Source organism: Haliaeetus leucocephalus, unplaced genomic scaffold (genome assembly GCF_000737465.1).
Source record: "Haliaeetus leucocephalus isolate CR32 unplaced genomic scaffold, Haliaeetus_leucocephalus-4.0 Scaffold339, whole genome shotgun sequence".
Lineage (NCBI taxonomy): Eukaryota > Metazoa > Chordata > Aves > Accipitriformes > Accipitridae > Haliaeetus > Haliaeetus leucocephalus.
The window spans coordinates 7,147,644-7,174,153 of record NW_010972775.1 but is presented as its reverse complement, the minus strand read 5'-3'; the positions used below and the strand labels follow the sequence as shown (position 1 = coordinate 7,174,153).

Sequence of the window (26,510 nt, the reverse complement as noted above, 5' to 3'; positions counted from 1 at the left end):
GCATACTAGGGAAAACCAATAGCTGTCCAACAAATTCAATATAGGAAAACGAGACTTACATTTGTGTTGCAGAGTTTATATTGCTTGTAGGTGCCAATGCAAACAATTGCTGCAGCCCTTTGAGGCTGGGGCTGACCCTGGACTGCCTGGTGTGATGCAGACCCATGATGGTTTGAGTCACTGCTGTGAAACAGGCTTTGAGATACAGGAAATGAGGATGACTGATAAACTGAGGGTCCCAGGACTTGATGTCCAGCCTGAGGCCCACTTTCTTCTTGATAAAGATTCCCATGTTGAAGTGAAGGACTAGCTGCCTGGCTGTAAGTGTTCATGAAACTTGGACTCTGATGAAATACATGGTTCCTTGATGACTGTCGCTGCCTCCGAAGTTTCTGAGGCTGCTGACCAGTATCAGTTTGTAAAGGTAAAATGTACGGCACTTTTCCATATCCATACTTTCCTGGACCAATGGGATTTCTGTTTCTGCTTCTAAAAACAGAGAAGGAGGGAAAAAACAGTTACTGAATTCATAAGTGAAAGAGCAGTTAGATACTTATATGACTCCCTATTTGTCAAAGTTATTCACTGCAAAGCAACAGGTAACCAGAACTTGCAATCTATTTTACAGAAAATATGTACAAGCTGTAGTCTTGCTTGGTGTATTGGGAATCTCTGAAGAAGTCTACTAGTTGAACTAAATCCTGGACGCTCTTTGGCTGAGAGTCACATGGGAAGTCACTTAGTGTCAACTAGCAAAGGCAAATGGTTAGGTATGGTATAAAGTACCAGTTTGGGGGAAGGTCATTGTTGTTCTTCTAATCCCTAGGACTCTCCTTTAAAATGGAAATTCAGAAAATCAAAGCTGTATACTCCTAAAATTCATAACCATGATTCTGAGGAGCTTGAGATGCATAACAGCAGGAAATCCCTACTGTGGATTTGAGTAATGACAGAAGAAAATTTGAATTCAGTATGGCAAAGATCATTAAATATTCTGTATTCATTTAAAAGGCCTCCTGTGGTTCTGCTACATTTGCTACTTAAGAAATAAAAATGGAAACAGAAAAAGGATAAGGAACATCAAAATCTTACTGAAAAACCTCTGGAAAAGACAAATGCAGGAAAATATTCTTATGGCACACAGTTTATTTTCTCTTCTTTGGCCAGCAGATTTACCTTTTTTTTTTTTTTTAATAGACAAAGTGTGGATTAGCAATACATTTAATTAAAAAGTCATGACCCCTCAATTTGTTGTCAGGATAAAAGCCCACCCTTCACTGTACATTACTAAAACATGACACAAGAGCTTGGCAGCCCCCAGCACTAATCACAGAAGTTTCAGGTCTGCTCTCTTGTGCACAGATCTCTTCTTACTTACTGAAGACCCTGCATTTTGGGCCGTATTACACCTGTATCAGCACTCCCAAACAGCTGGTAGTCCCGGGAGCGTAGTTTTGTCCTCTGCACACTCACAGCAACACAATGGACTCGGTCTAGAAACTCAGCTCCAAATAACAAGTGAAAAAATGACAAAATGAGTAATACATTTGGGTCATACCATTCAAGAGGGTTAATCCTGGAATTTTATCTGCAAGCAATAGGCTCATTTGCATTTGCTTTTCTTGTCATCCTGTACAGCTCAACATCGCATCAGGCCTTGATTTCTAATGCTGCAGTCTGAAGAATAAGCTGGCAAAAAAGATTTCTTCCCATTCAAAGCGATGTGTGAATACATCTGTTTTGGGTAACCTTTGCAGCTCAGGAAGGGAGACACCATTAAAAGAAGGCCATTTTCTTTCTCTCTGTAAAATGTATTTATATTTTTTAATATATATAAAATAGACTTGAACTGCAGTGAAAACCAGAGGTTATAAATTGACATGCTTATTTTCTAGAAACTGAAGTGTTACAGATGTCAGGCAGCCACCAGATCAAAGAGACTCTTCTTTGGGTTTGTTTTTTTCTTGTGTTTGTTTTTTTCCCAAGTCTTATATTCTCCCAAGACTCCTGTTACATGGGAACCTTGGAAGTCATTTACTTAACATTCTAGCTTTATGGCCACGTGGGGCTTTTAATCAATCTTGCTGGCTCGAGGATGTGTGAACAAGAGTGTTGATTTACCCTGGCAGATAAGCAACCAGCACTCTTGAGCTGTTTATACCCATTAACCTGCTCTGTGACAGTGATGGTCATTGTGGAGGTAGGGTTTTGGTAGTTACAGTAGAGAAAAGCAGTATAATGGTTTTGGGCATTAAGGGAGGAAAAAAAAGCTTCCTGTAAGTGGACACGAGAGGAAAGAAAGAGAAATTATGAATGGCAATTATTTCAGAAGTTGATACTAAAACCAACGTGATATAAACGTGCACAGTTTTGTGTTGTGTATTGTGTGGGTTTGTTTTAATGTGCAAATAAATTGATTCCCCCTCTGTTGCTGCTATTTTTAATTTTTAACATAACTCTTCGTTTCTGAGCAAGAGCAAAACAAGCAAAAAAAATTTTTCTTGACATTTCTAGTCCTATTCTGCACTCTGAAAACACTTCAGTATCATAGTTCTCATGAAGCATCTTAGATTTTGGAGCAAATTGGTTCATCTTGGAAAACAGATACAACTCCTTATTTTTACTTGCTCCAGTCAGTAATGATTCTTACAGACAGATTCTTCTCAACCTGACCGCACCAAATCTGAAGTGTCTGAGATACGAACCTTGGCAACAACTCCTAGCATCGAGAAAGTTAACTGCTTCCTTGCAGGGAGCACAGACTGCATGGGGTGGTGTTCGCAGGGATAGACAGAGGGTGGCCAGTCTACCGAAATTAGCCTTTCGAATTTATCATCTACAGTCAGGTTACTTGCATTTTTCATCAACAGGAGGAGAAAGCTGCTAATAACTGAGCAATAAGCCATGTACAGACCAGGAGATTGGTAGGAATATGCCTCTGTCCCAGCCTTCTGAATGCCAAATTCATTGCAGCAGCAAGGACTAGACTTTTCCAGAGAGAAACATCATCCGACCCACCTGGAAGAACTGCTGCCTGGCAAACTAGGAGAGGTCATGCAAAAGGTCAAAAATGAAACTGATGTTTGACTGTTTATCTTCAGTTCAGGGTCATGAATCAGAACTGAAAAGAACTGAAGGACATGCGAGAAATGCTGACATAACCTAGGACTCTTTGGCCTGAAAAAATTATGAAATGGGCATATAGTAGTCTTAAACATAGAATGACTAGTATCTGAAAGAAGGACTCATGGTTGAAGGCATCAAGTGTCCAAAAGCTGCTAGAATCTCATTAAATTATTTGCAAAAATTAGAAAAACTTGATTTTGAGGGAAGCCAGACTTTTTTCTTGTAAAATGGTTGATAGCTGCAACAAACATACAACAACAGCATCTAAGAAGTGAAAGCAATAACAGCATTCTTACTGTTAGTTCCTGTCTCATCGTGGCTTCTTTTTCTACACTGTAAGTTGGAAATGTTGCTGGTGCCCCTACTGATGAAGAAATGAGGCACCATTTCTGGTAGCCTAAGTTTCCAGCACCCTTATGATGACATGCCCATGGTTGCCTCTTCCCCCGTAAGAGTTTGGGCCAGAAAAACCCAAGACATTGCTGTGTACCACTGAATACAAGTTTCAATTTGCTCAGGTTTTGCAGTACTTATGACCTGGAATTTTCATGGGAACACACTTCCTCTGAAATGGAAGGTTAACTTTTTGTAGCTGGGAACATCATATTTCTTTCAACAAACAAAATTCTGGAAACAAAGTGTAACGCACAACCTCTAATTATTAACATCTTTATCAGTGTTCATGCATTCATTTAAACCAATATTGCCTGGACTGAAACTATTCCAAACACTGTCTGTTTTGCCTTAAACCATCTTTCATTCACAGTTGGCAACATCCTTATAAATTCGGAATGCAGTTTGTTGCAGTGTAATAAAGAAACTTGTAAAAATAGCTTGGTGGTAATTAACTTTTATAATTCTAGGGGAGTATCAGGCAGAATTTATGATGTCATGCAGCAATGAGGGAGGGAGTGTTATGTAGCTCCATACACAATGAGAAAACAACAGGGAAAGAGGAATCAGGGAAAGGAAAGGGGGAGGGAAACCAGACAAAATCTACCATTAACTTAATAATCAGAATTAAACTAACCTTGCTGATGCTGTTTGCTTTATGGTAAATCAACCCAGCTTTGATCCGCTGGTAGATGGAAGTATGTCAAGCTTTAATGGCTTGTTGGGAGTTTTCAGTTGCCAGTTGCCAGCAGGACTTTTTCTTACCTGTCATTCATTATAAGCCACATAAATCACTCCTCCCCACAGCATGGCTTGGAAGCTCCTCCTTATTGGTCCTTTTTTTTTTTTTTTTTTTTTTAAATGCACACTATCATGACCTGGGTCAGAGTTGGGATGCACTCACATTTAACACAAGAGGTAAAGGAGGAAAAAAGAATTGGCAAGTAACAGCACATCCCCAAGCCTTGTGCCTACTTAGCCAGACCTAAGCTAGAGTGAGATTTTGCAGCATTAGACTTTACATATCCAGGTATGCTAAAAACCCAACAGTCATCCTTCTTAATGTAGCAATGGTTAAGAAAAGCATTTGAATAGGATGTTGGGTATGTACTGCTACAGGAGAGAAGTTGAGTGTATGAATCACAGTCAACAGCTCTCAGACAAACTCTGAAAACCCAATTTGAGCAAGATCTGAGTTTTAGACTCTGAGTTTTAGACAACTTTGACAAAGCTTTTCCAGCAAGGCGTTAGATTCTATGTTCCATAGTTAGTTCATGGTTCTCCAGCATTAACAGAAATAATTACATGAGTCTGGCAGCAGAATGGAGCCCTATATTCCTCCCACCAGCACAATTCCTAAAATAGCTGTATTTAGAAAGGATTCTAATATATTTCCAAAACCTGCAACATGCTGCACTGAACTGACATACCAAGAATATGACTGTGTCAACACAAACTCTTCACATAGCCTATATGAAAAGAACAATAATGAATAATGCTTAGGTTCCTTCTGATAAATACAGTCCCTGCAGAGCAGATATTGTTTATAGATGGATTTACTTAGGTATTAAAACCATAAGTTGGAGCACTGATCATAAGAATGATTGCAGGGTTGAACTCCAATAGGTATGAGAAGTCAACCATTGGCACTAAGATACAGCATTATCACGCTCAGAACTGAAGCAGTTAAAATAACACTTTACTGCTCATTTAACTATACAATAAATAGTTAACATTCAAAAGAAACCCAACTCCCAGAGAGGAGAAAACACCAACTGTTAAAAAAACAGGTGACAGGAAAAAGCACCCTGGGACTTTATTCTGAGGGATTACTCAGTGTTTCTTACTTGTGTAAATCCAACACTCTTTTTGCACATGCTTGGGCCCTTCAGGAAGTTACCTTCTACATCAATCTTTTAAAAACCACTCCCCTTTTCAGCTAAACCAAGTATGACTGTATTAGCAGAACAGTCATGCTAATTTTCCATTGCCTGTAAATTAATGTTCATACTCGGAAATTTAATACATTTGTCAGGTGTCCTTCCTTCTCAGGGTCCCTAGCCCTTAGATGCGCAGAGACAACTTAGGACTGGGGAGAGCTATGTTCATTTCCTACATCTGTTTCATTTAGAGAAAAGTTCCTCCTCCTAGGTCATCCAGATCAGCTCAGGTAGAGAAACAACATGCTCCCAGGTTTCTCATGTGCTAGGCCAGTTAAATTTACATGAGGGCTTTTGGCTGTATATCTTTATGTCAGTCAGACTTCTGCCTCTGCTGATCCACTCACATTAATAAAACTATTTAATGTAGGCCAAGCCTTTTATTTAATTGCTTCTGATAAAAAGATATCAATCAGTGATTGTCTGCAATACTTTGCATGGAGAAAGGTCCTAAATACCCCTTCAAGAATTGGAAGCAACAGAAAGGAAGAAGCATCAAAAAGGCAAGGATAAGTAAATCTCACCAGTTCCTTCACCTGTTAGGCACTGTGGCTAAACTGTCCAGTATATCAAATAAACACTTAATAATAAAAAGTTTTTCAGTTCTTTACTGGACTGAAGGAAAGAGAAAGAGGGAATAAGAAGAGGAAAAGAAGTATTCAGCAATAATTGCAGTCAGTTAGGATGAAGACTGCATGTACGATGGACAAGCAAAGGGGGGGAAAAATGCCACCAAAACCAGAGTTATTATCTAAAGGCAAATTACTGCTTAACAGAAAAATGTATGTTGAAAAGCAAGTAGCTGCATCAAGTGTTTCATGTCAGACCATAGCCAGTAGACATCTCTCATCTATTGTGTTCATCTCAGGTAGAGGCATAACAGCTGTTAAATGCAGATCTGGCAATCTTCTTTCTTTGGGCATAATTCTCATAAACACACACACCCCTCCCTGATTGTTCAGACAAATCTGTTTAGCATTTTGATAACAAAAATGATGGGCCCCTTTAAACTTAAGCCAATCTAAATATATTTTTGAATTCAAAAATGCATTTGCCCAGACAAGTATGAAAATCAGGTTTTGTGCTATTAGTGTAAGGATTGTAGCAAACATTTTAAAATAATCATTATTAGCTAGTATTCTTATTGGTCTAACTATTAACAATTTTTCTCATGCTGAGGATAAGTCAGATGAGACTAATGAGAACTGGCTCCTCACAGCACATTCTGAAGGACAAAAAGGAATTTTGTTGTAGTAGCTTTTTCTAATTTTAGCCATAAGCATACATGTGCCTTGGTCAGCAAATAAATGCATTATCACTGCTTCATAGAGTTTATGCCAAGAACAATGCTTTGAACCTCAAGTGTTCTTGAGGTTCAGTGAGAATGAAGTACTTTCAGGGCTGGTGGGCTTGTTATTTATATGGAATAGAAACCCTCTTTGAACCAAGGATATGCAGCGTCTTTAAAATACACAAGTAAGATTACAGATTTCCTGGGCTTCCACCTGTTCTCTTAAGTGCTCTTTACAAAGCCTCTCTCCAACTTACCTTTTTAATTTTTTTCCCTTTTTTCACCACTTCCTTTCTCTTTACATTTCTCCCACCGTTCTCTAAACAGAGGTTCCCTGGCTCACTTCCAGCTGAAGCATAACTCGTTTTCTTTCTCTTCTGATATCAGACAGAATAAAGAATGTGTTTTACATGAGCTTTGCAGCATTTCATTCAACTTATCTTCTAGTATCAAAATACTTCTTCTCTTGTAAATGAAAAACTGCAAGGTTGCACATTAGCAAAACCTCTCATATATGACACCATGGAAGACCTGTTATCCTACTGTTGGAATGTTTTCTTAGAATGAACCCAAAGAAACTGCCAATTTCCCTCATTTTCAATTCACAACCTTTCACTCTGTTTCTCAAGGAGTAATGTAATATTCTGGGAAGGTAACAGCCTTCAACCACCAGTTTCACCAGGGATGAGCGGGAAAAACTGCAAAAGAATTACAGGCTTCATGACACTTTTTTCAAAATTTTCTCTTGCCTATTGGCAGAAATTATTCCGCAAGCAAAAGAAGACAGTTTTCTTCCCTGTATGCCCAGACACAACAACCATCGTAATAAAAGACAACAGAATCCCATCACAGAGCATTTGCATAGCTGTGAAACCAACACTTAGCAGTTTCTTTTAATTTTGTTGAGAGTTTGGTCGAGATTGAAGCTTTTTTCAAAATCTTCAGAGGCTTGCTTTACCAGGAATCCTGTCCTGGACTTAACAGGTAAGTCCTTTAATATGCTAAGGAAACTCATCTCATCAGTGAGTCTGGTCTAACTGCACATGTTAGCCTGATACTGCTTTGGGTGCCCAGGACCCAAGCATTCTTCAGGTTCTTGCCTATTCTTCTCACTTGGGAACTAAGCAGTTGCCTATAATCTAATCTCTGAAGTGTTGCTGACTGTATTTTTGTCCTATCAACACAGCAATCAATCCACAGCTAGCACCTACTCAAGCTGAACTTAATAGTGATCTATCATCAGAAACAGAGGTTCTGTGTGCAAGACAGAAGTGGGAGGAAAAACAGAAGAAAGTGTACAAATATGATTTATAGCTTTATTCCCCAAACAATATTCCACATTATGTACCACTGCAAAACGTCTTTTAAATTATACTGATTTGCATTGCAGTTATTAATTTCTCTTTGAAAAATGCTCCAAAAGTGCATTTCTTTGATTCACACCAGAAACTTAGTTCTAAAGGAGCTCAGTCCCCTTAGACCCTTATCAAAGCTCTTCAGCTTAAATTTAAGTCCTACTAGCCATCATGGTTTTAACAGGACTACACACATACTTAAGTTAGTAGGCCAAATCCTCTTTCACTAAATCAATTACATACATTCTAACATTTAAATCTATTTCTGTGGATAAGTATACCAAGATTTAACCTAATATTTTAGATCATAGCAAAATACCCATTTAGCAGCATTATATTCCTTTGGTTGACAGCTTTTAAAAGACACTACCCATTTATATACAGTTCAAGTATTTAATAGTTAGAGTTGCCTTGATTTGGCTTCTAAAGAACTGAAAGTGACTTATTAGCTATTCCTGTCAGCAATTAAGTTATTGAAATATTATTCCAACAGTTAAAATGTAATTAAGAAAAAAAATAAAGGGAGACCAAGAAGCCTTTGCAGACACAAAACTTCAAGTAGAAAAAAATAGGTCCCAATTATGTAAGCTTCTGTTAACAGGATAGGTATGGGTATGTATTTTTTAATGTACTTTACTATTTTTTTATTATTCCTGAAATAGTATCCTTAAAATAATTTCAGATATACATTTTTTATCCCTGGCACTTACTCCATAATTCAAAACTGTTACTGGCCTACAACTGTCCTATTCAATCATTTACTTTCCAGCTCTCCTACTGCTTTTAATTTTCTTTTATGTTTTATATACTCTTAGGCACACAGTTAACAAGGTTTACTTTAAAAAGACTGTCCACCATGCATTTTTTGGCCCCCTCTTCTTAAGTCACAAAATAAACTATTTTATCCTGGTCATAACTGCTATCAAGTTTATACCTCTCAGTATTTTAGCAGATTCTTTCCCAAGAATCATTTTTAACAAAAATGAGTGATTTACTGGTTCTGGGAATATATTTCCATCTACTCAAAGGGGAGATCTCTCAACAGCCAGGTTGATTCACATCAAAAGCCACATACTCACTTTCCACCAGCTCTAAATCAATCTGGAGAAAAACACTTAAACATGAATGAAAGAAGGGAGCCCTTTGACTCTGTTTTATGTTATGACAATGCATGCCTATCTGCTCACTGACCTAGAAAATAGCCTTAAAGAGGTGAGCAGTTACCTTTGCCGAATGTTTGGTCATGAGAGTTAAACCACCCCTTCTGAGATTATATCACACATCGGAAAGCGGAGCTATGATCACAAACTTCTTTTGCCACATTATAGCATATTATTCACACTTCATCAGCACATTTCATTGCAATTAAATCAGTGTAGGCATTCACTTCATTTTACTGATTTTCATTATCAAGGTAACTAAAACAATGGAACTAACTAGTTTGGTCTACACTTCTGGTAACTTTGGTAACCACACCATGACTTGTGGATATTCACTACTTCCCATGTATCATATATGCATATAAGCATTAAAACTATTGCAAGCATATTTGACCTAAAAATTTCAACTGCTAGAGGACACAGAATAACCAACTATACCTAAAAAGTGCATCTTCTGTAGGAAAATGGATTATACCACAGGGGTGTTTCTTCTCTCATTTCTATATTATACTAGGGGAAAAAATATTTACATTTTGTCTGACAGAGTAGAATTAATGAATAAGGTCACTACCTAAATTGCCTCTTAGGAACAGGTTTAATTAATTGGATTAATATGAGATGCACATGTAGACTATCTTAAATGAAATTTTCCATCCTCAGAGATCACCACTAATACCCCAGTCTAGCATAGTTGCAATACACCCAGTACAATAGCTTACTGTATTGGCTTTTGCTGATCTCCCAGGAAGTGCTATATATCCTCATTTATGTCACTTTCAACACTGAGATAGGATTCCAGAATTTGAACCCAAATACTACAGTCCTCTTTTTCTTTGAGTTGATAATGCCCCTGATCCCAGGAAATTCAGTTACAAGTCTACAAGTTTTTCCCCTTAGCTTCATCTTTAAGGTTTGATTGAATAATGTAACCATGCAGTTGGCAGGTAAAACAGCAGAAATTCAACGCAAGTAACCACATAACTCTGCTGAGACGCATTACAATTGCGATGGGAGCTTTGTTGTGTTTCTACCCCTTACTGACCCAGCAATAATTCATTGGTAAAATGCCGTCCCACATCTCACCGAATGCTAGCAGCGTTCTGACTTCCCCCCCGCTCCTTCAGCCAACCCACTTCAGGAAGGGTTGAAATGTTCAGCACTAAGATTAAGAAAGCTTCTCGGGTGGCTTGCAATTACAGTATCATGTTAGGTTTTTATTTCTGGTAATACCATTCAAAGTGTGCTCACAGTAGCATAATAAAGATTGATACTAATTAGGTAATAATAAGTGAGACCTAGAGCATATCAGGGGGATTAATAACCAGATGAGAGGTGGGACAGCACAAAGTCAGCCTGAGGCCACAACCACCCCAGCTAGCTATTCATTTTGCCAGGAAATACCTCATGTGATCTTTACTGCTATTAGAACCTGTTTGGAATTTTATTCAGAATGAAAATAAACATCTTTCTCATATGGCTTTAAATCCCCCAAGTGCTATCAAAATGAATTCTTTGATTACTACTGCTGCTCTTATATTTTTCCAGAAAACTTATCCTCAGAAAAGGATCAAATCCTTCTCCCTCTGTCTTCCTCCTGCATCCACACCAACCCCCATTAAGCTTTTATAACCATATTAGGTTTGGGGTAAAATGCATCACGTTTTCATTCTATTAGAGAAATAATGAAAGGAGGGACGGCTAAGTACTTGAGCTGGGTTTCATTCCAAATATTAAGAAAAGCAAACACCATGCCAATAAATATAAAACGTCAGAACTTGAGAAAATAATACCTTTGTGAACCTGCAGGTCCAGCAATCAAACATTTGTCCACCTCTATGAACTGGAACTGACTAGAACAGGTCACAAAAATTACACCAGAACACACAGCTAACGACGCTTAAATTGGTTAAGGACATAACAACTGATTGTCCCTTTAAAGGCTAATTGTAGACCTGCCAACTGAGTGACCTACACTTGCCTGGTCAAAGCATCTGTGAGAGGGGGGGAAAAGAAATACTTTCAGAAAGGAAATTCTGTTTTGACATTAAATGACACACTCTTCCTTTCCATTGCTCACAGGCCTAGAAATGCAAACTGGCCCTATACAGGGTACAAAGCAGAACAGCAGACTTTCACGTCAGCTGCTGGCAGCAGAATAAAGACCACAGAGCTATAGCCGTGTGAGAAGTTGATGATTTTTGGATTATTTCCTCAGTGCAAGTCTTTTCTCTCATTCCTCTTCCAAATACAAAAAGAGCTTTAGGGAAGCCCTTTCCTTATTAACATATTTCTTTAAACTTGCACTATTTATGGAAACCTGCTTTACTTATTTCATTATTCTGGTGATAAATGTATTTTTTCTTTCTGCTCCTAAGAACCACTTACAAAGTACGCATCGTGCCTACAGAAGCGGACACAGAATTTCTGCAGCTCCACCATGAAAGTTCACTTGTACAGAAAGCAAAGGTGGCAGTTGTAAGCATCGTAACACTCAGCACATCTGTATATAATTGTGGTTTTGTCTTCTCTATCACCAAAATAGAGAATTGGAAATGAAACACTTAAGAAGTACTAAAACCTAGTCCATGAATGATATTTCTTTCTGAGATGTGTTTTCTCTCTTAAAGCATGTTATCCTTTTGCATGCCCATATTACTTCTCCGTACTTGCCTCTCTATAAAGATGTCTAAATGCTTTGATATTTTTTCCACTATCTCCTCATCCCTGTTCTTATTCTATGGTATGCCCCACGCATCTTATCTAGGTGAAATAAAAAACAAGGCTGTGCTAATGGGAACTCAACTTTTCAAAGCTGAGAAGAGCTCCCTTCCTTTGCCAGCAGACAACCCAAAGAACCATCAGCTTGTTTTCTGTGTTTCCATCCTCATTCCAGTGACTGACTATAACTTCCCAACACATTTCAGTTATGCAAGAACTCTACTTACAGCACTATGGTAAAAAGGGGAGCACTTAAACTTTTCCAATTAGGCTTCTAAGTGTAGGTTCCTCAAATCTCTCTCTCCCTGAGCTTCATGTGCAGCCCTGGTTTCTAAAGCCTGATTGAACCACATATGACCTAACTTTCAAAAGCCAAAAATGTGAGTATCCTCTTCACAGACAAGGTACGTCAAAATTTATGATATATAAATGATATTTTGAATTTTGCTAAAGAAACGGAACAGTTCTTTGTCAGCCACCTGGAAACAGGCAGAGAACTTTTCCACTTGTTGCTAAATGACACAAACATATCTGGCTGCTCTGAAGGACTGCTATTGCTGTCAAAACTTATTTGCCTTGGAAGCCATCCAATTCCATCTTATCATGCTATCAAATGTGAACTTATCTCAGTCACAAATGTCCATTCCTCTTCTTTGTTTTATGGAAGTCTGCTAAAATTACAGCTTTTATATAAAGTCCAGTACAGTAAATAGGATACCCAAAAAATTTTCCACTGACTGTACATACTGTGAAAACACAGATTTATATTTTAATAGCCTGACACCAATTTCCAATATCACCCATATAGTGAACATTGAACAGTCTTATACAGTATAAAAATCATGTCTAGAGTAGCTTACATTTTGAAATCCATTTTCTATATATCTGACAGGACCAGTAATTTCCTTTGCAAAGGTTTGTACTCTGGATTTAGCAAATTAAGGAAAACTATTAGGCTTGTCATTCTAATAATTTCATTTTCAAATAACATTTTTTGTTCTCATTCTGTTTTCACAGTCACCACCAAAGAATCTGAAAGTTATGCAATACAACAGGCTTTAAAGCCACCAGGGACCCTCCTAACACAAGATGGAAATAAGTTATTACGCAAATAAGATTAAAACACTGACCTTGAATCCACAGTCTTTTGCCAAGGGGCAATGTGCGTGTGGGTGGAAAATCAACTGTGGTACAGAAGCTTGCACTGTGCTTAGGAAAGCACAAGAATTTTCAAAAGCAGAGGCCTCCGTCACACAGGAAAGTGGAGGCACAATGGACAGTATGATCATTTTAGTATTTCATATGGCGAGGCAGTTATTAGGAAATAACATCGTTTCACTTCTGCACACAGTCAATATTATTTTCTGCTCATTGCCCTCTCATGTTCCAGCCGTAACTGCAGTGATTGTTTCAAACTGTTCCAGTCTCTCCTGGCCTGCAGAGGCCACCACGGCAGCAAGGGACAGCCTGCGGGGATGGAAACCCAGCTGTGCCAGCAGCCTGGCAGCAGGTCTGCTGCAGAGGCCAGGCCAGCCGGGATTCCCTTGGAGACTGAGGGTGCCAAGGGGCTGGAGCAAACAGGCTTTGAATGACTTTGTGCTGACGGTTCAAGGACAGGCTTCCAATATTAGTAATAACCCAGCTATGTACTACAACCTGTACCTCTTGCGCTGTGCAGCTGAGAACAAAAGTGCATTATAGAAAATTATTAAGTAGGAAAACAGAAAAAGAAAATATGACTTTTGTCTCAATGCAGTCATGTTAACGCTGCTACTAAACGCCTGCCTCTGGCATTCTCTGAATTTTTATAAGATTATCAGTGCCATACTGAAGTCATACTCCATAGCTCTAGGCTATCTATTTGCATGGGTTTGAAAGAAAGACAAAGCAGTGATTAAAGGAAATGGCCAACACCTAGGAAGATCAACATCTGAACAGCTGGTCCCCCCTTTTGAAATTTATGCTTCACTGAGACAAACAGGAAGCTAACAGGTTAATTTCTATTTTCAAATATTCTTTTAGGTGGAGAGTGTTTCTTGCAGGGGCTGAGGATGTCTTTATCACCAGCAACAGAGTGTCCTACAGTCTTATTCCAGTCAGACTGGAATATTGCCTCAAGGTAACATTCTTTTTTTTGCTTTGGGTGAGCAAGATGTCTTTAAAAAGGGAATGACATTTGACTGCTTCACCTAAGAATCTTAAAGAAGCAGATGATATGAAGGAGAGGTTTTCTGTTTGGGGGTTTGGGTTAGGGGTTTTTTGTTTGGTTTGGTTTTTTTTGTTAACTACCCCAAAAAAAATCTCTCCATGCATCTCCCAGAAGAAGGCTGAGAGGGAAAGAACCAGAGTACTGCTAGAATACACAGTCTGAGGAAAGACAGACAGAATAGAGACGTTTCAGGAGCACTCCCTCCCAGGGAATCTCCCTGCCCATTCTCAGTTTCCAAACTGGAAACACATCTATTTTCCTTTCATACATATATTAAAAAAATCTGATCGATTGGTATCTAAGAAGAGAAAAAAGTGTTTCTCCAGAAACTGGAAAACTAATTGGAATTAATTGTAACAGCACAGTTCCACCCAGCCTTAAAGACTGAACAGCTAAAATTATGAAATTGATATATACAGTGTTTAAAATATTCTACATATTGAACACCACATTGTTTAGTTTCATCAAACAGGAAATTTTGCTAAAAGAGGTGGTAGAAAACAAAAAAGGAAAAAGAGAAAACAAAAAGCCCACAAATAGAAACCCTTTGAAAAATACAAAACAAACCTAGAGTTTTGACTAGAAAAAAAGTGAAGGGGCAGTTGGCCATTCTTTATGAAAAAAGTTTGATGAATCTTTTTTTCAACCAGTTAAAATCAGAATGGCTATTGAAGTACAGAATCCAATTATAGAGCTTTTATTATTATGATGAAGATGGAAATGTCAAATGAAAGTGTAATAGAAAAGGAGAAATATCTCAATAAATCATGAAACAAATCTTAAAGGGAAATAAGATGATCTGCCTAGTACAACTGTAGAATAATTGTATCTGTCCTTGGGTATTATGACATAAGTAGTCAACAGGGAGGACAGCCTTCCACAGAAGATGGTAAACATTGTAAAAGTCAGTCTTAGTCTTTAATAACTTTTCCGTAAGTATTAAAAAATATCAACTCTAATCTGACATGTTATTCTTAAGATACATCATTCATAGCAAGAATAAAATGCATGCCTAGACACATACCTCTTTTCTGGCTTGGCATTCTGCCTCTGGGACTGAGAATGCCTGCTGCCTCTCAACGCTCCTCTGCTCAGATGGCTGTTATTCTGGCCTCCCGAAGAAGCAGAAGCCCGAAGGCCAGCCCAAAGCTGGTCTTCATTCCTGTGAAGTGGCACAGACGTACGGATGGCAGAAATGACGTGGCCAGGATAAGCCGTCAGCGAGTCCTCACGGTGGCGGGAATTCTGATGAGGAAGAGTTCTCTCTGAGGCCGGGTACTGCCGTCCTGGCCGTCGGTAGCCCCTTTCGCGGTAATAGGCCGGGAGGCAGGGCCGCGTTTGCTCCATCACACCGCCACTGCAGCTCCGAGAGCAGGCAGACCAGGGGCCCCAACTTCCCCACATGCCTGGGATTCCTGCACCACTATCCTCAGATGCATCTCTTTGCTCTTCTATCCTCTGGGGAACCTGTAGACACAACAGATTGACTCAGGAACAAGAATTCACACTGTAATAGAGGAGAGCACTAATACCCTTTTTAAGGCATTCACTCTGCAGTCACAAGTGAAACCGGACGACAGAGGAAGTAACTTGTCTTATTCCCTGTCAAATGGCTGCCTATTCTGCCAGTATAGGAGGAGGTCTCCTGCAGCCATCAACCATTCAGGCCAAAAGTATTTTTTGGACTATGTGGATGGGAATAGATGTTCTTTAGTTCTCAGCAATGGAAAACATTGCATAATACAAATTTTGGAAACGTGGAGATTGAAAACTGTTATAATATTAGCAAAGCCAGGAAGTAAGGTCATTTTTGGTGACGAACTCGGGTCAACAGACACTGACTGCTCTCTTCCACTCTGATGCCTCAACAATGGACATTGCTAGTGGTTGCAATAATATTTCAGGAACTCCCATCTAATGTGGAACTTTTTAGGAAAGCTTCAACGTAAGAGGACAGGCTGATTTCCAACCAGCCAAAAATACTGCAATAGCTAACTCTTGTATTATCACTTTTCCCCCAACTCCCATATTAATGCTTCAAGGAAAAGAGCTTTTCAAGATGACCCACCCAAACATACATTCACAGAAATCCCCATCAAATGCACTAGGACAGGACAAGTTGTTTGTCTCGGGTGCTCAGTCCCATTTAGCCCATACTCACCATTCAGCAGCACAGGGAAAGCAAAACAAAGAAGAACCCCAAAGAGAGAGGGTTTTTCTCTTGAAGGAAGCTAGGGAGGATTAGGAAGGACAGGGATTGTTACTCAAACTGTGGCCAAATATTTAAATACCCTGACCTAGTGGTTAGCAAGGTATCAGCACAGCCTAGAAGTTAAAACCACCCGCCCCATCTCACTGCGGACTTGTGCCCCAAGCTTTACCCACTCCTGGAGCTAAATCTAGTCAGTGTTTCGTGCTGGGTAGAGTGCTCAACTTTGTCGCACAGAAATTAGATCCATTTTCTTTAAATGCATAGTTTTTCTGTTGTCATTCTGTTAGTGTTATCATTATCATTATTAGTTTCTTCTTTTCTGTTCTATTAAACTGTTCTTATCTCAACCCACGAGTTTTACTTCTTTTCCCGATTTTCTCCCCCATCCACTGGGAGGGGAGGGAGGGAGTGAGCGGCTGCGTGGTGCTTAGTTGCTGGCTGGGGTTAAACCACGACGCTTCCCTTGTCCATCTGTCTGAATTACAAGTTGTCAAAGCAGGCTTCCAACGTCTGATTCTCACAATTATTAATATGCAGAATGTTCTTTTAAATGAGCATCCTTTAATAGTTTATTTATATTCTGAATAGCCTTTGTACCAACAAGTACACACACATATCAATTCAATTAGGAGGCAAAAAAGGCACTGTCCACAAACAAATGCTTGCCATACCTCTCCAGCCCTATTCAAGTATGTAGCTACCTCAAAGTGAGCTTTGGAAAGACAGCCTTGTCTGTCTGTATGTCGCTTCCCCCCCCCTTCAAAGGACGACCTCCTAAACACGTAACTTCCATTAATAATTCTACCTCAAGCAGTATTGTAGAAGAGCAGAAGATTAACATCTACATACTTTGCCTCTAGTCACAGATAACATGTACAGTCACTAACTGAACTGCAAACCACCTATGCCAGTCAGCGTACATTACTGATCAGCTAGCTATAAACATGGCAGGCTTTGGTAGAATGTGGTTTGCAAACATGAGTTGAATAGACCATTACAATATAAAAAGCCAAGCCAGCACAGGGTTTGCGGTGCTGCTGTGTAATAGTCAGTTGTGGTCTACATAATCTGAAACATTTCCCCGCTCTGAGATTGCTCTCACACTTTCATCACCAACCACAGAAAAAACTGCATTTAATTATAACTTGTGAATAATAAAAAGCATCTGCATTAGTGGGATATGTTACCCATTTTGCCAATGTTATTTGAAAACAGGAGCAGATGTCTCTATTTAATATGTCTTTTTTCTGTGGGTACCCCATTTGGCATCAGCCTTTTAAATCCAATAGCCTATACAACCTAATACCACATAATATCAAAATTATGAATAACATGCAACAAGGTCTTGGTTTCTGGCTGTTACATTTGCTTTCATATCCAATAACAGAACACCACTGGCTCACGATTTGACCAACTATACAAGCTACTCTTCAGTTTATGATTTTTTCACCGAATATTCACTGTTCATACTTACACTATACATTCATGTAGCTTTACCACAGACATAAAATGAGAACAGTTACACACAGAGATACTCTTCTGGTCTGACCAGTAAAATTTTTTGCAGTAAAATTTGCTTATTATAAAACTAATAATCCTTTGTTATCAGACAAGTCAGGTTTCATTTGTCTGGACTATTTCTTAATCATTTCTGATGGTTCAGTGCACCTTTTTTTTTAAAAAGCCAAAGATACTCATGCAGGCAACAACTAAAATCTATTAGTCTGCAAGCAACTCAAGTCACCACTAACATAAGAAATATTTCATTATTCAGAAATAGAAACCGATACAATAGCGGCAAGTGTTGACCTGTTGCAGAGAGAACTTTCTGGCTGCCAAACTCCATTGCAGCAAGAATTGTTTCAGATAAAATGATGCTTTAAATGACTGAAGGCAATGTAAAGTAATTTCACACCCCTTAATCTTCACAGTGAGAGAGTTCTAGACACAGCACAAGAAGGTTTAATCTAGCAAGTTAAGTAAGAACATAATAATAAAACTAACCAAAAGGTAACAACATAATGTCTTATTCTGATGTACAAATTCATCAATACTACTTAGTTATGACAAAATTGTGAGACAGGAATTTTCAGTAGCAAATCAGATTATGCCCTTTTATTTTTAACATCTCTGTTTTCTTACCTTGAGAAAGATGGGGGCTACAGACTAATCTTTAGAGAAGATGACATGTGATTAATGGCATAATCTACTCAGTAAAACCTTCTACGAAAGACTGAATAAATTGAAGCCACTTCGTTTAAGGAATGGAAAACATAGGGGTCAATAATGAGTCTTCCCCTCCTCCTCTCCCTTTAAAAATTACCCATTAAACAGCACACATTCTAAAGGGAAGAGTTTGAGCCTGCACTGGGGAACAAGTGAAATGCATACTGAATTTTCCTTGCCAAGTTAAGTCATGAAAGTAATTTCTTTAATAGAATTGCATAGCCTGCAAAAGGGAGAGATCAACTAACCCATTGAATGTACTTTCCCATAGTTCATGACTGATTCTTTCTCTAGGTGACCTAGTAACATTCATTCTAACTATAAATGCACCATCAAAATATTTCTGTCTACTGCAAGTTAATCAACAACCAAATATTTTGCTCTACAAGTTCAATCTATTTTCCCCCTTTATTTCACCCCATAATTCTAGCCCTTTCTTTCTTTCCTATACATTTTTCAGTTACTTGGCAGGACAAGGTTTGTAAGTGGAAGCAATACATTTCACTAGGTACAGCTGTACAGTAAGCAATGTAAAGAAAAGTAAGATAAGCTTTCAGGTGTGCAAGTGCTTGCAATTTCTACATCTGCACTGACTTCTGTTGTGAGAGACTGAAAGAGTTAATGTCCCAAACATTGTGGTGGGACAAGTTCTGCTCAAAGACAAACCCTGCACAGCAAGGAACCAAGGTGAAAAGCCCATCAGCTCNGACAGCAGCAACAGGAGGGGGAGGGCGCGCTGGAGGGTGCACAGCTCCCTGTTCTGATAAGCTGTTCTGATACAAAGATCAAACAACGGCCACCTCTGCAGGGAAGGAGAAGTTACTCCCCAAACGACTCCCAAGCCCAAAGGCTCACAAACTGCTCATTAACCTGACAAGTGCGGGTGCCCACCCGGAGAAGGACACAAACCGAAGCCCCGGGTGCGCAAGCCCACAGGGACTGGACCCCCTCAGTTGACTGAACCAATGCTGGACCCAGGACCGGTGAAATCTCTCCGTCATCTTCTCTCTTTCCTTTTCCTTTTCCACAATCCCTGCACTTCATCCCTCTAAGACATAAAACTGTTGACCAAGTCTGAGACTAAGAGCGGATCCAGCCGCCCCTGGGCCTTTCTCTGAGGAGGAGTCTAGAAAACAAGGGGGTCTGCTCTGAACCTCGTGACTCGACGGGAGGGATCTCCTTATTCCCTAGATCGATGTATATGGTTACCCTGGGTTACAAGGTTTACAGAAGTAGTCTCATGCCAATTCCTGTTGTGAGAAACTCCACCACCTACTATTAGGCCTCCCCAGTTCAGTTTGCTTCTGTCATGAATAAAATCTTTAACTGATCATTTGATGTCGTTTCACCTTAATTTAGTCTGAAGGAATTTTGAATTAAACACGACTCCCTGGTCTGTCCAGTCTGGGTCATGACACCTATCAAGTTGCTATCAAAGATTTTTTAAATCAGAAATTTTCTTACTAGTGACTGTGATGTACCAAGTATCTTCAAACCTGTCACCTTTCTAAAAGTGAGTGGCAAACTGAATTGAGGCTAGATTTTTAGAAGGGTACTTGCAGGGTCACTCTTCTCCCTTTACATATCAGCACTCCGCATCCCTTTCTGTTCTTTTCCCCCAGTTTTCTTGTATTTTGCTAGTTTGCTACTTTCATAAACAGGAGCTGCATTACATTCAGGTTTTATTCTGACAGTCGTCTTTTTCAAATTAGGTAGTTTCTAAAAACAGTCTGTTGGGTTTTCTTTTTTTTTTTCCCCCAAAACCTCATTCATATGTAGAATAAATGTATGAGGTTAGTGTGTACGAAGTATATAAAACTAAAATTTCAGAAAGGAAGTACTTTATTCACCTAAATTGAACCTGGCTGAACAAACAAAAAGCCAGAAAAACACCCTTATTTTAAGTGGTCACAAATGATCTGCTTTAATCAGAACCTGTTAGAAGGTCAGAACTACTCAATATTGGGATTGTTTGTTTAGAAATAATATAAGAGAAAAACATCAATACCAGCCCAAAGTCTGTTTCAGGCACAGTTAAGCAGATAAGAGAATTCCCCAAAATCTTAACAAAAATACCACTGTGGGCAGGCAGTCTATGGAACTATGTCATTTCAATTTTATTTTTTTATTTTTCTAAGACATATTAAGAAACTCCCTGTTTCTTTGCAAAAGAAAGAAACAGGGGGTTTTCCTCCCTGTTTCTTTGGGGTTTGTTTGTTTATAAATTGGTTTGTTGTACAAGATCTGTAAGATAATACTTGTGATTTAACTTACTGTTTTTGAACACCAAACAGAGCAAGCTAATAAACTTATTAAGACAGCAGAAGTCAACACAGAAAAGAGGGAGATGTTTATCCACATGGCAAACAAGAAAACAAATTCTAATTCATCTGTTTTCCTTCATTTTCCCCAGGTCCATGCAATATGCACCATATTTGCTTCCTTGGGTTAACTAACCCAGTTAAGACAGACAATTAAAAACATATCACCAAAATTTTTTCTCAAAGGAACTGTGTACAACTCCCATGGACGTAAATGCTAACTAGGCATTTGTTCTGTTCTGCATACAAGACCTTCATACTGATTCCATGCAGAGCTAAATAAATGCACATGGAATATTTAAGACCATGGAATTGAATCCTAAATGCAGAACTAAAACCCCATAACTAGCATTCAACGTTACCATAAATTATAGAGGAACTACAGTGCAATTAAGTTTGTTTGATTTTAAATATTTCACACACACATTTTACTTATCTTTAAGCATAAGTATGTAGATTACACAGTTACAAAAACTCTGTATAAGATGGGTAATACATTGAATTAAACTGAAAGCAGAATACTTTAAAACACTGTCTCTTGCTTCCTTACTTACATCCACTATTTTTTACGTTCTGGGAAAAAAAAAAATCTAACTTTATATTCTTTACTTGCTTACTTCCAAATTTTACGGATTTCAGAAATTTAAAGTTAGCCTATAGAATTTTAACACACTTAGTAGCTTTTAGGCAGACTAATTCTCCATTAAATCACTGCCTAATACAATAGTTGTCATTCCTGTAGCTTTAGACTTATGACAAGCATTGAGTCTTTCCTCACTTCTACTATATTACAACCTTAGATTTTATTGAATTAAACATGCTACCAGTAGGTTGACACAGACTACATTTTAAATAGAAAAACAATTTCTCTTGAATTCACATAATTCAGCAATCACTCTGATGCTGAATCAAAAATTCCTGCAAAAACTAGGAGTCCACAAGCTATTGAAATACATTGCAAATTTCTAGTACCACCTCTGTCAGAATTTCAACATAAGATCTGCATCTTGGGATTTCAGCGGCAGTTGTTGAAACTATACTATGCAAGAATGTCCCTGAAGAGGAAGTATCACTTGAACTGAAAGCCACAAATATTTCAAACTTAACTAGTTGTGCGTGAAGACAAGGCCTGACAAAAACTTATTTTAAATACTGTAGGATACTTCATCCTATTAAACTTCAGCTTACATACAAATGAACTGTTCAGAAAAGTAGCAAAAACTGGGTAAATCAGAGGCCCATTTAACACAGTATTATATTTCTGACTGTGTGGAAGAAGCAAAGGTTTAGGAAACTGTAAGAACCAGGACGTGTTCAGAGACACCCATGGACCCTCTGTTTCTAGCTAATCAGCAATTTAAGGGCCTCCTTTAGCTAATCACCGTATTCAAATTGTTTTTCATACCCACTGGTGGACTTTATCTCCATGAATACAATTAATCTCTTTTTCAGCATATTTCTAATCTTGGTTTCCAAAAGATTATGCATTTTACATTGATAAAGTGCTTCCTTTCCTCTGGTTAAACATGCAACCTAACCATTTCACTGTGTCTCCCAAATTTTTTCAGTATGATAAATGAAGAATGATCATTCTGTATTCTCCTTAACCATACCATGATGTTTGATTTGAAATCACTGACACAATCCAATTCCAGGATCTCTCTCTGAAATTCAGCAGTCCTGATCTGTTCAGTCTCTTTTTGTATGGAAAACAGGCCAGAGTTCAGGCTGTCCTCATTCTCAGCACCTTTTCCACTATTACATTTTGACATGGGTGTGCAATGATGCATACAGTACTCCAAAGGAGAATTAATGATGGACTTTCACAGTAGTAATGATCATAATGCTTGGTGACAGTACATACCTTTTAATCAACTCTGTATTTAAGTAAGCTGATATAGCCACAGCCAATGTTACCAAGTATTTTGCAGATACTGAGCATGTTATAGCAGTCCAAATTCCAAACTGAAATGGGATACAAGACAATGGCAAGCTTTAAACCTGAAGATACCTAAACAAAATCAGACATTCCTGGGTTTTTTCCAATTTCAGTTTAGATACAATAATGTTATATTTCATAGATTTAGTTTCTAACATGTTATCCAGTAATTCTTCTTCCTGGTTAAATGCCCTGAATTTAAGTGAATTCATGGACAAATTAACTACATCGTATTCCTAATTATACATCTGAAAGGAACGTAACAGGTATGAATGTATGTTTTGCAAAGCTTTACAATATTACTTTCACCCAAAGAAATTGCATCCAGAAGAACATTTTATCACCTGCTCAGAAAAATGCTACCAATGGTATTCACACAGTAAAGTCACGTTCATGTGCTAGATACAAAGTGGAATTAACAGAAGCCAGCATGCCTTTTTTATGTTAAACTACTACTATCATATTTGTCCTGTGCTTCCCAGAGCAAAGAGCCCTAATTCTGTTAATATTCCTCAACATCCTTCAGGCTTTAGGCATTTTTTCATTGTCTGTTCCATGGTTGTTCTTCTCATTATGCCACATATGATAACTCATTCTATGACACCAAATTGTCACCATTATTAAAGGAGTGTCAAGGCACTTGGAAAACATGACCTCTTCTTATTTATTCCATTACCTCAGTGTCACAACTCCTTTATTTTATAGTTCTGACTGATTGAAGATTTCGCTAGGGCAAAGCCTGTCACAAAAAATGTGCATGCAGCTTTTACCACAGCCAGTTTCAGCCCAACTAAGGATTCAAAAAGCCACTGTAATAGTATACTGTGATTATTAAAAATGTGTACATCATATCTGGGATGAGATGAACACAGTATTCTTCATGAACATTCACCATCTTATATAATTGATCAATGATCAAACCCACAAAGTAAGAGCTAGTCTTTGCCCTCTTAAAATTTCAAGAGCATAAAAACAAAAGCAGGCGGACTTAGACTAGAACTGAACTGCAGTTCATAGCAGAGGATGCCAAATTTTGAATGGATTGAGGAAATTATAGTTAGGTTTTAGAACCTGTTCAAGTGTAACATTATCGTATTTCCCTGCCAGTGTTGTAAACACATCTATGGAACTGGTTTAATTCTTTCACCAGTCTAAGCATCTTAAGGGAATATTCTTCCAGCATTAGCTCAGCTGATTTCCAATAAAGGCCATACCCATATAGCCATGACAATTTCCCAGCAGAAGGTCTTTACAGTCTATTTTATAGACGTTCATTTGCAACAACCATATTTTTTATGCCTCTTACAAGAAACATGTGGAACACTGGTGGTTTGATAAAAAACAATCTACCGAAAAGCCCCTAAAAATTGCAGATAACAACTTCTCAGATCTCTCAAGGCTAGCAGAAAAATGGAGCAGAGGCCAAACAAAACATCATGACGCAATGTGTACATGTCTGCCTGGTTAGTATGCTCTGCTATTTTAATCCTTTAGTGCATTTAGCAAGTCTTTAATCAGAGTAGTAGTAAACCGTTTGAATTTTACAGTACATGGTAAGTGTAAATATTACCAGCTTAAACGATTTGGGTTTCCGTTCTTTGTATAAAAACTCTGTCTGAACATCTGTGCCTGTGAAGATTAAAGGCCTAAAAAGCCTGGAAATAGAAGACCTTTGTATTCACAAATCACTGAAGGGAGTTACAACGCCTGGAAAGCTTAACTGCCCCTTCAACCAACTTTGACCACATCTTAAGAAACTTTAACATTATTTAAATAGTCTAGAAAGTAAACAGATCTGAAAAAAGTTCAGAACAGTTTTTGTGCCAACAGAGCTCGAAGCTTCCTCCAAGTTTGGCAAATTTTTTTCACACCAAGACCACCTCCATTGCACTCTGTGAGCCTAGTGTTTTAAGGCAGAGGTTTTTTTCCATTTTTCTGTGGGACCATTAAGTACTTCCAAGTAAATACATGGCTCACTCCTGACCTCAACTTCTACCAGTTCTATATAATCACTCCTTATCTGCAGTAGAATTGCTTCTGATTTTACAGTAAGGTAAGAATGATAAGCATCAGGCCCTTACAATATCACAAATTAGGCTTCCTTGTTTTAATAAACTATTTCCTCATCATTGACTGTCATGTGACCTATGTCACTCAGGTTGTACTACCCTAGGCCTCTTCCAGGTCAATCATCTTCAGCTGTGACAAAGGTGTTGCCATTCTATCATATTTCTACACTTGAAAAAAATTCTTTGGGATCCACATGTGGTGGAAACATGGATTTTATTTATTCAGTAATTGTCATAACACTTCTCCAGATCTCCCTCTCAGTGAGTCATCTACCTATCTCTCCAGAAGCAGAGAGGACAAGCTGTCATAAAACAGAAAGCAACATTCCCTAACAGAAGAACTCATCTGTGAAGCCACAAAGCTTCTCATCTCTATCATTGCTCTGATCCAAAGCCTGGGACAGAACTAGCATGCAATACTGCTCTGAAGGAAGATGAGAAGCTTATCTATGACCTTGTAAGTTCACCTGCTCTGGAATCCAACTGGAACAAAGATCCTTTCATTTTTTCCAGAGAAACACAGAACAAGCTTTAAGCCCCTCATGCTCCGAGCTTAAAGAAGTCAGTATTTTTTAATTAAAAAAAAAAACCAAAATAATTCAGAGGTCCATGATAAAGCAAGTTAAAAATAACAAAACCATTGGCTTTGATTTTTCAAAGAGTATATTTGTATAAAATAATGTATCCTTATCCTGTCTCCTTCCCCCAAACAAAGAAGAATTTCCTAACCATTTTAATCCACAACAGCAAGGACAGGGAATTAGTAACAATGCAGAGATAGCAAGAAAATTCTTTCAGCTGTCGTTCTAAATATTCTGTTGCATTAAAAGGCTAATGTTAAAGAAAAAGTCTTGGCATAGACTAACTCATCTCTCCTGTTTCCTAAAGATCACTGTAATTAGAATAGCAACGTCATTAGCTAGAAAAGCTCTATTTTTACCAAATTTTCAATGAATGCAACAGCATGTATATCTATACAGCTAAAGTCAAGCAACTGTGCTGAAGGCAAGTGGATATACTGACCAGTGGAAAACTGCAATAGAAATATGGACTGCATTTCAGTTGGTAGTCTTTTATGGAACTGATGTGTATGAAAACACAATAATCATGGACAGCAGTTACCTTATAAACAACAAAAAAAAATTACAAGAAAAAAAAAGTGTGACAGCTGCAAACACTTGTTGCAAGGAACATGGTGACAGCAGCTGTATGCAGATATGTGGTGACTAAGGTGCTCTAGTAAAATTTAGTTTAGTGTATGCAGCCCAGCAGGACAGAACCACAGTCACTCTGTAATAGGCCTGTTAGCAAGAGCTGAGTTCCAGCTCAAAAAGTCCTGACAAGTTATAGATTTCACTCACTGTTGACCTGAGGGCAGAGCTTCACCCTACCTGGACTGCAGGGAAGAACATAGTCTTCCATTACATGCTTCTGCTTCTCAGGACATGTAAAAGCAAGGTGGTGACCAGGTGTGGTGGACATCCCATGGTACTCCTTAGAACTATCAGGCATTAGCCCTGGTGTCTTGGCCAAAAGCCAAGCTTAGATATT

General features: G+C 38.4%; 1 protein-coding gene across 1 annotated transcript in view; it reads right to left on the bottom strand.

The window, feature by feature from the left end:
- The window catches only part of THSD4 (thrombospondin, type I, domain containing 4), a 305,910-nt gene that overhangs the window by 267,884 nt on the left and 11,516 nt on the right, over positions 1 to 26,510 (bottom strand). The window contains exons 3-4 of the mRNA XM_010571751.1: positions 15,217 to 15,659; positions 60 to 489 (exon numbers count right to left, since the gene is read on the bottom strand). Coding sequence (XP_010570053.1) covers positions 60 to 489; positions 15,217 to 15,659 — 873 coding nt within the window. The remainder of the gene's footprint in view (positions 1 to 59; positions 490 to 15,216; positions 15,660 to 26,510) is intronic.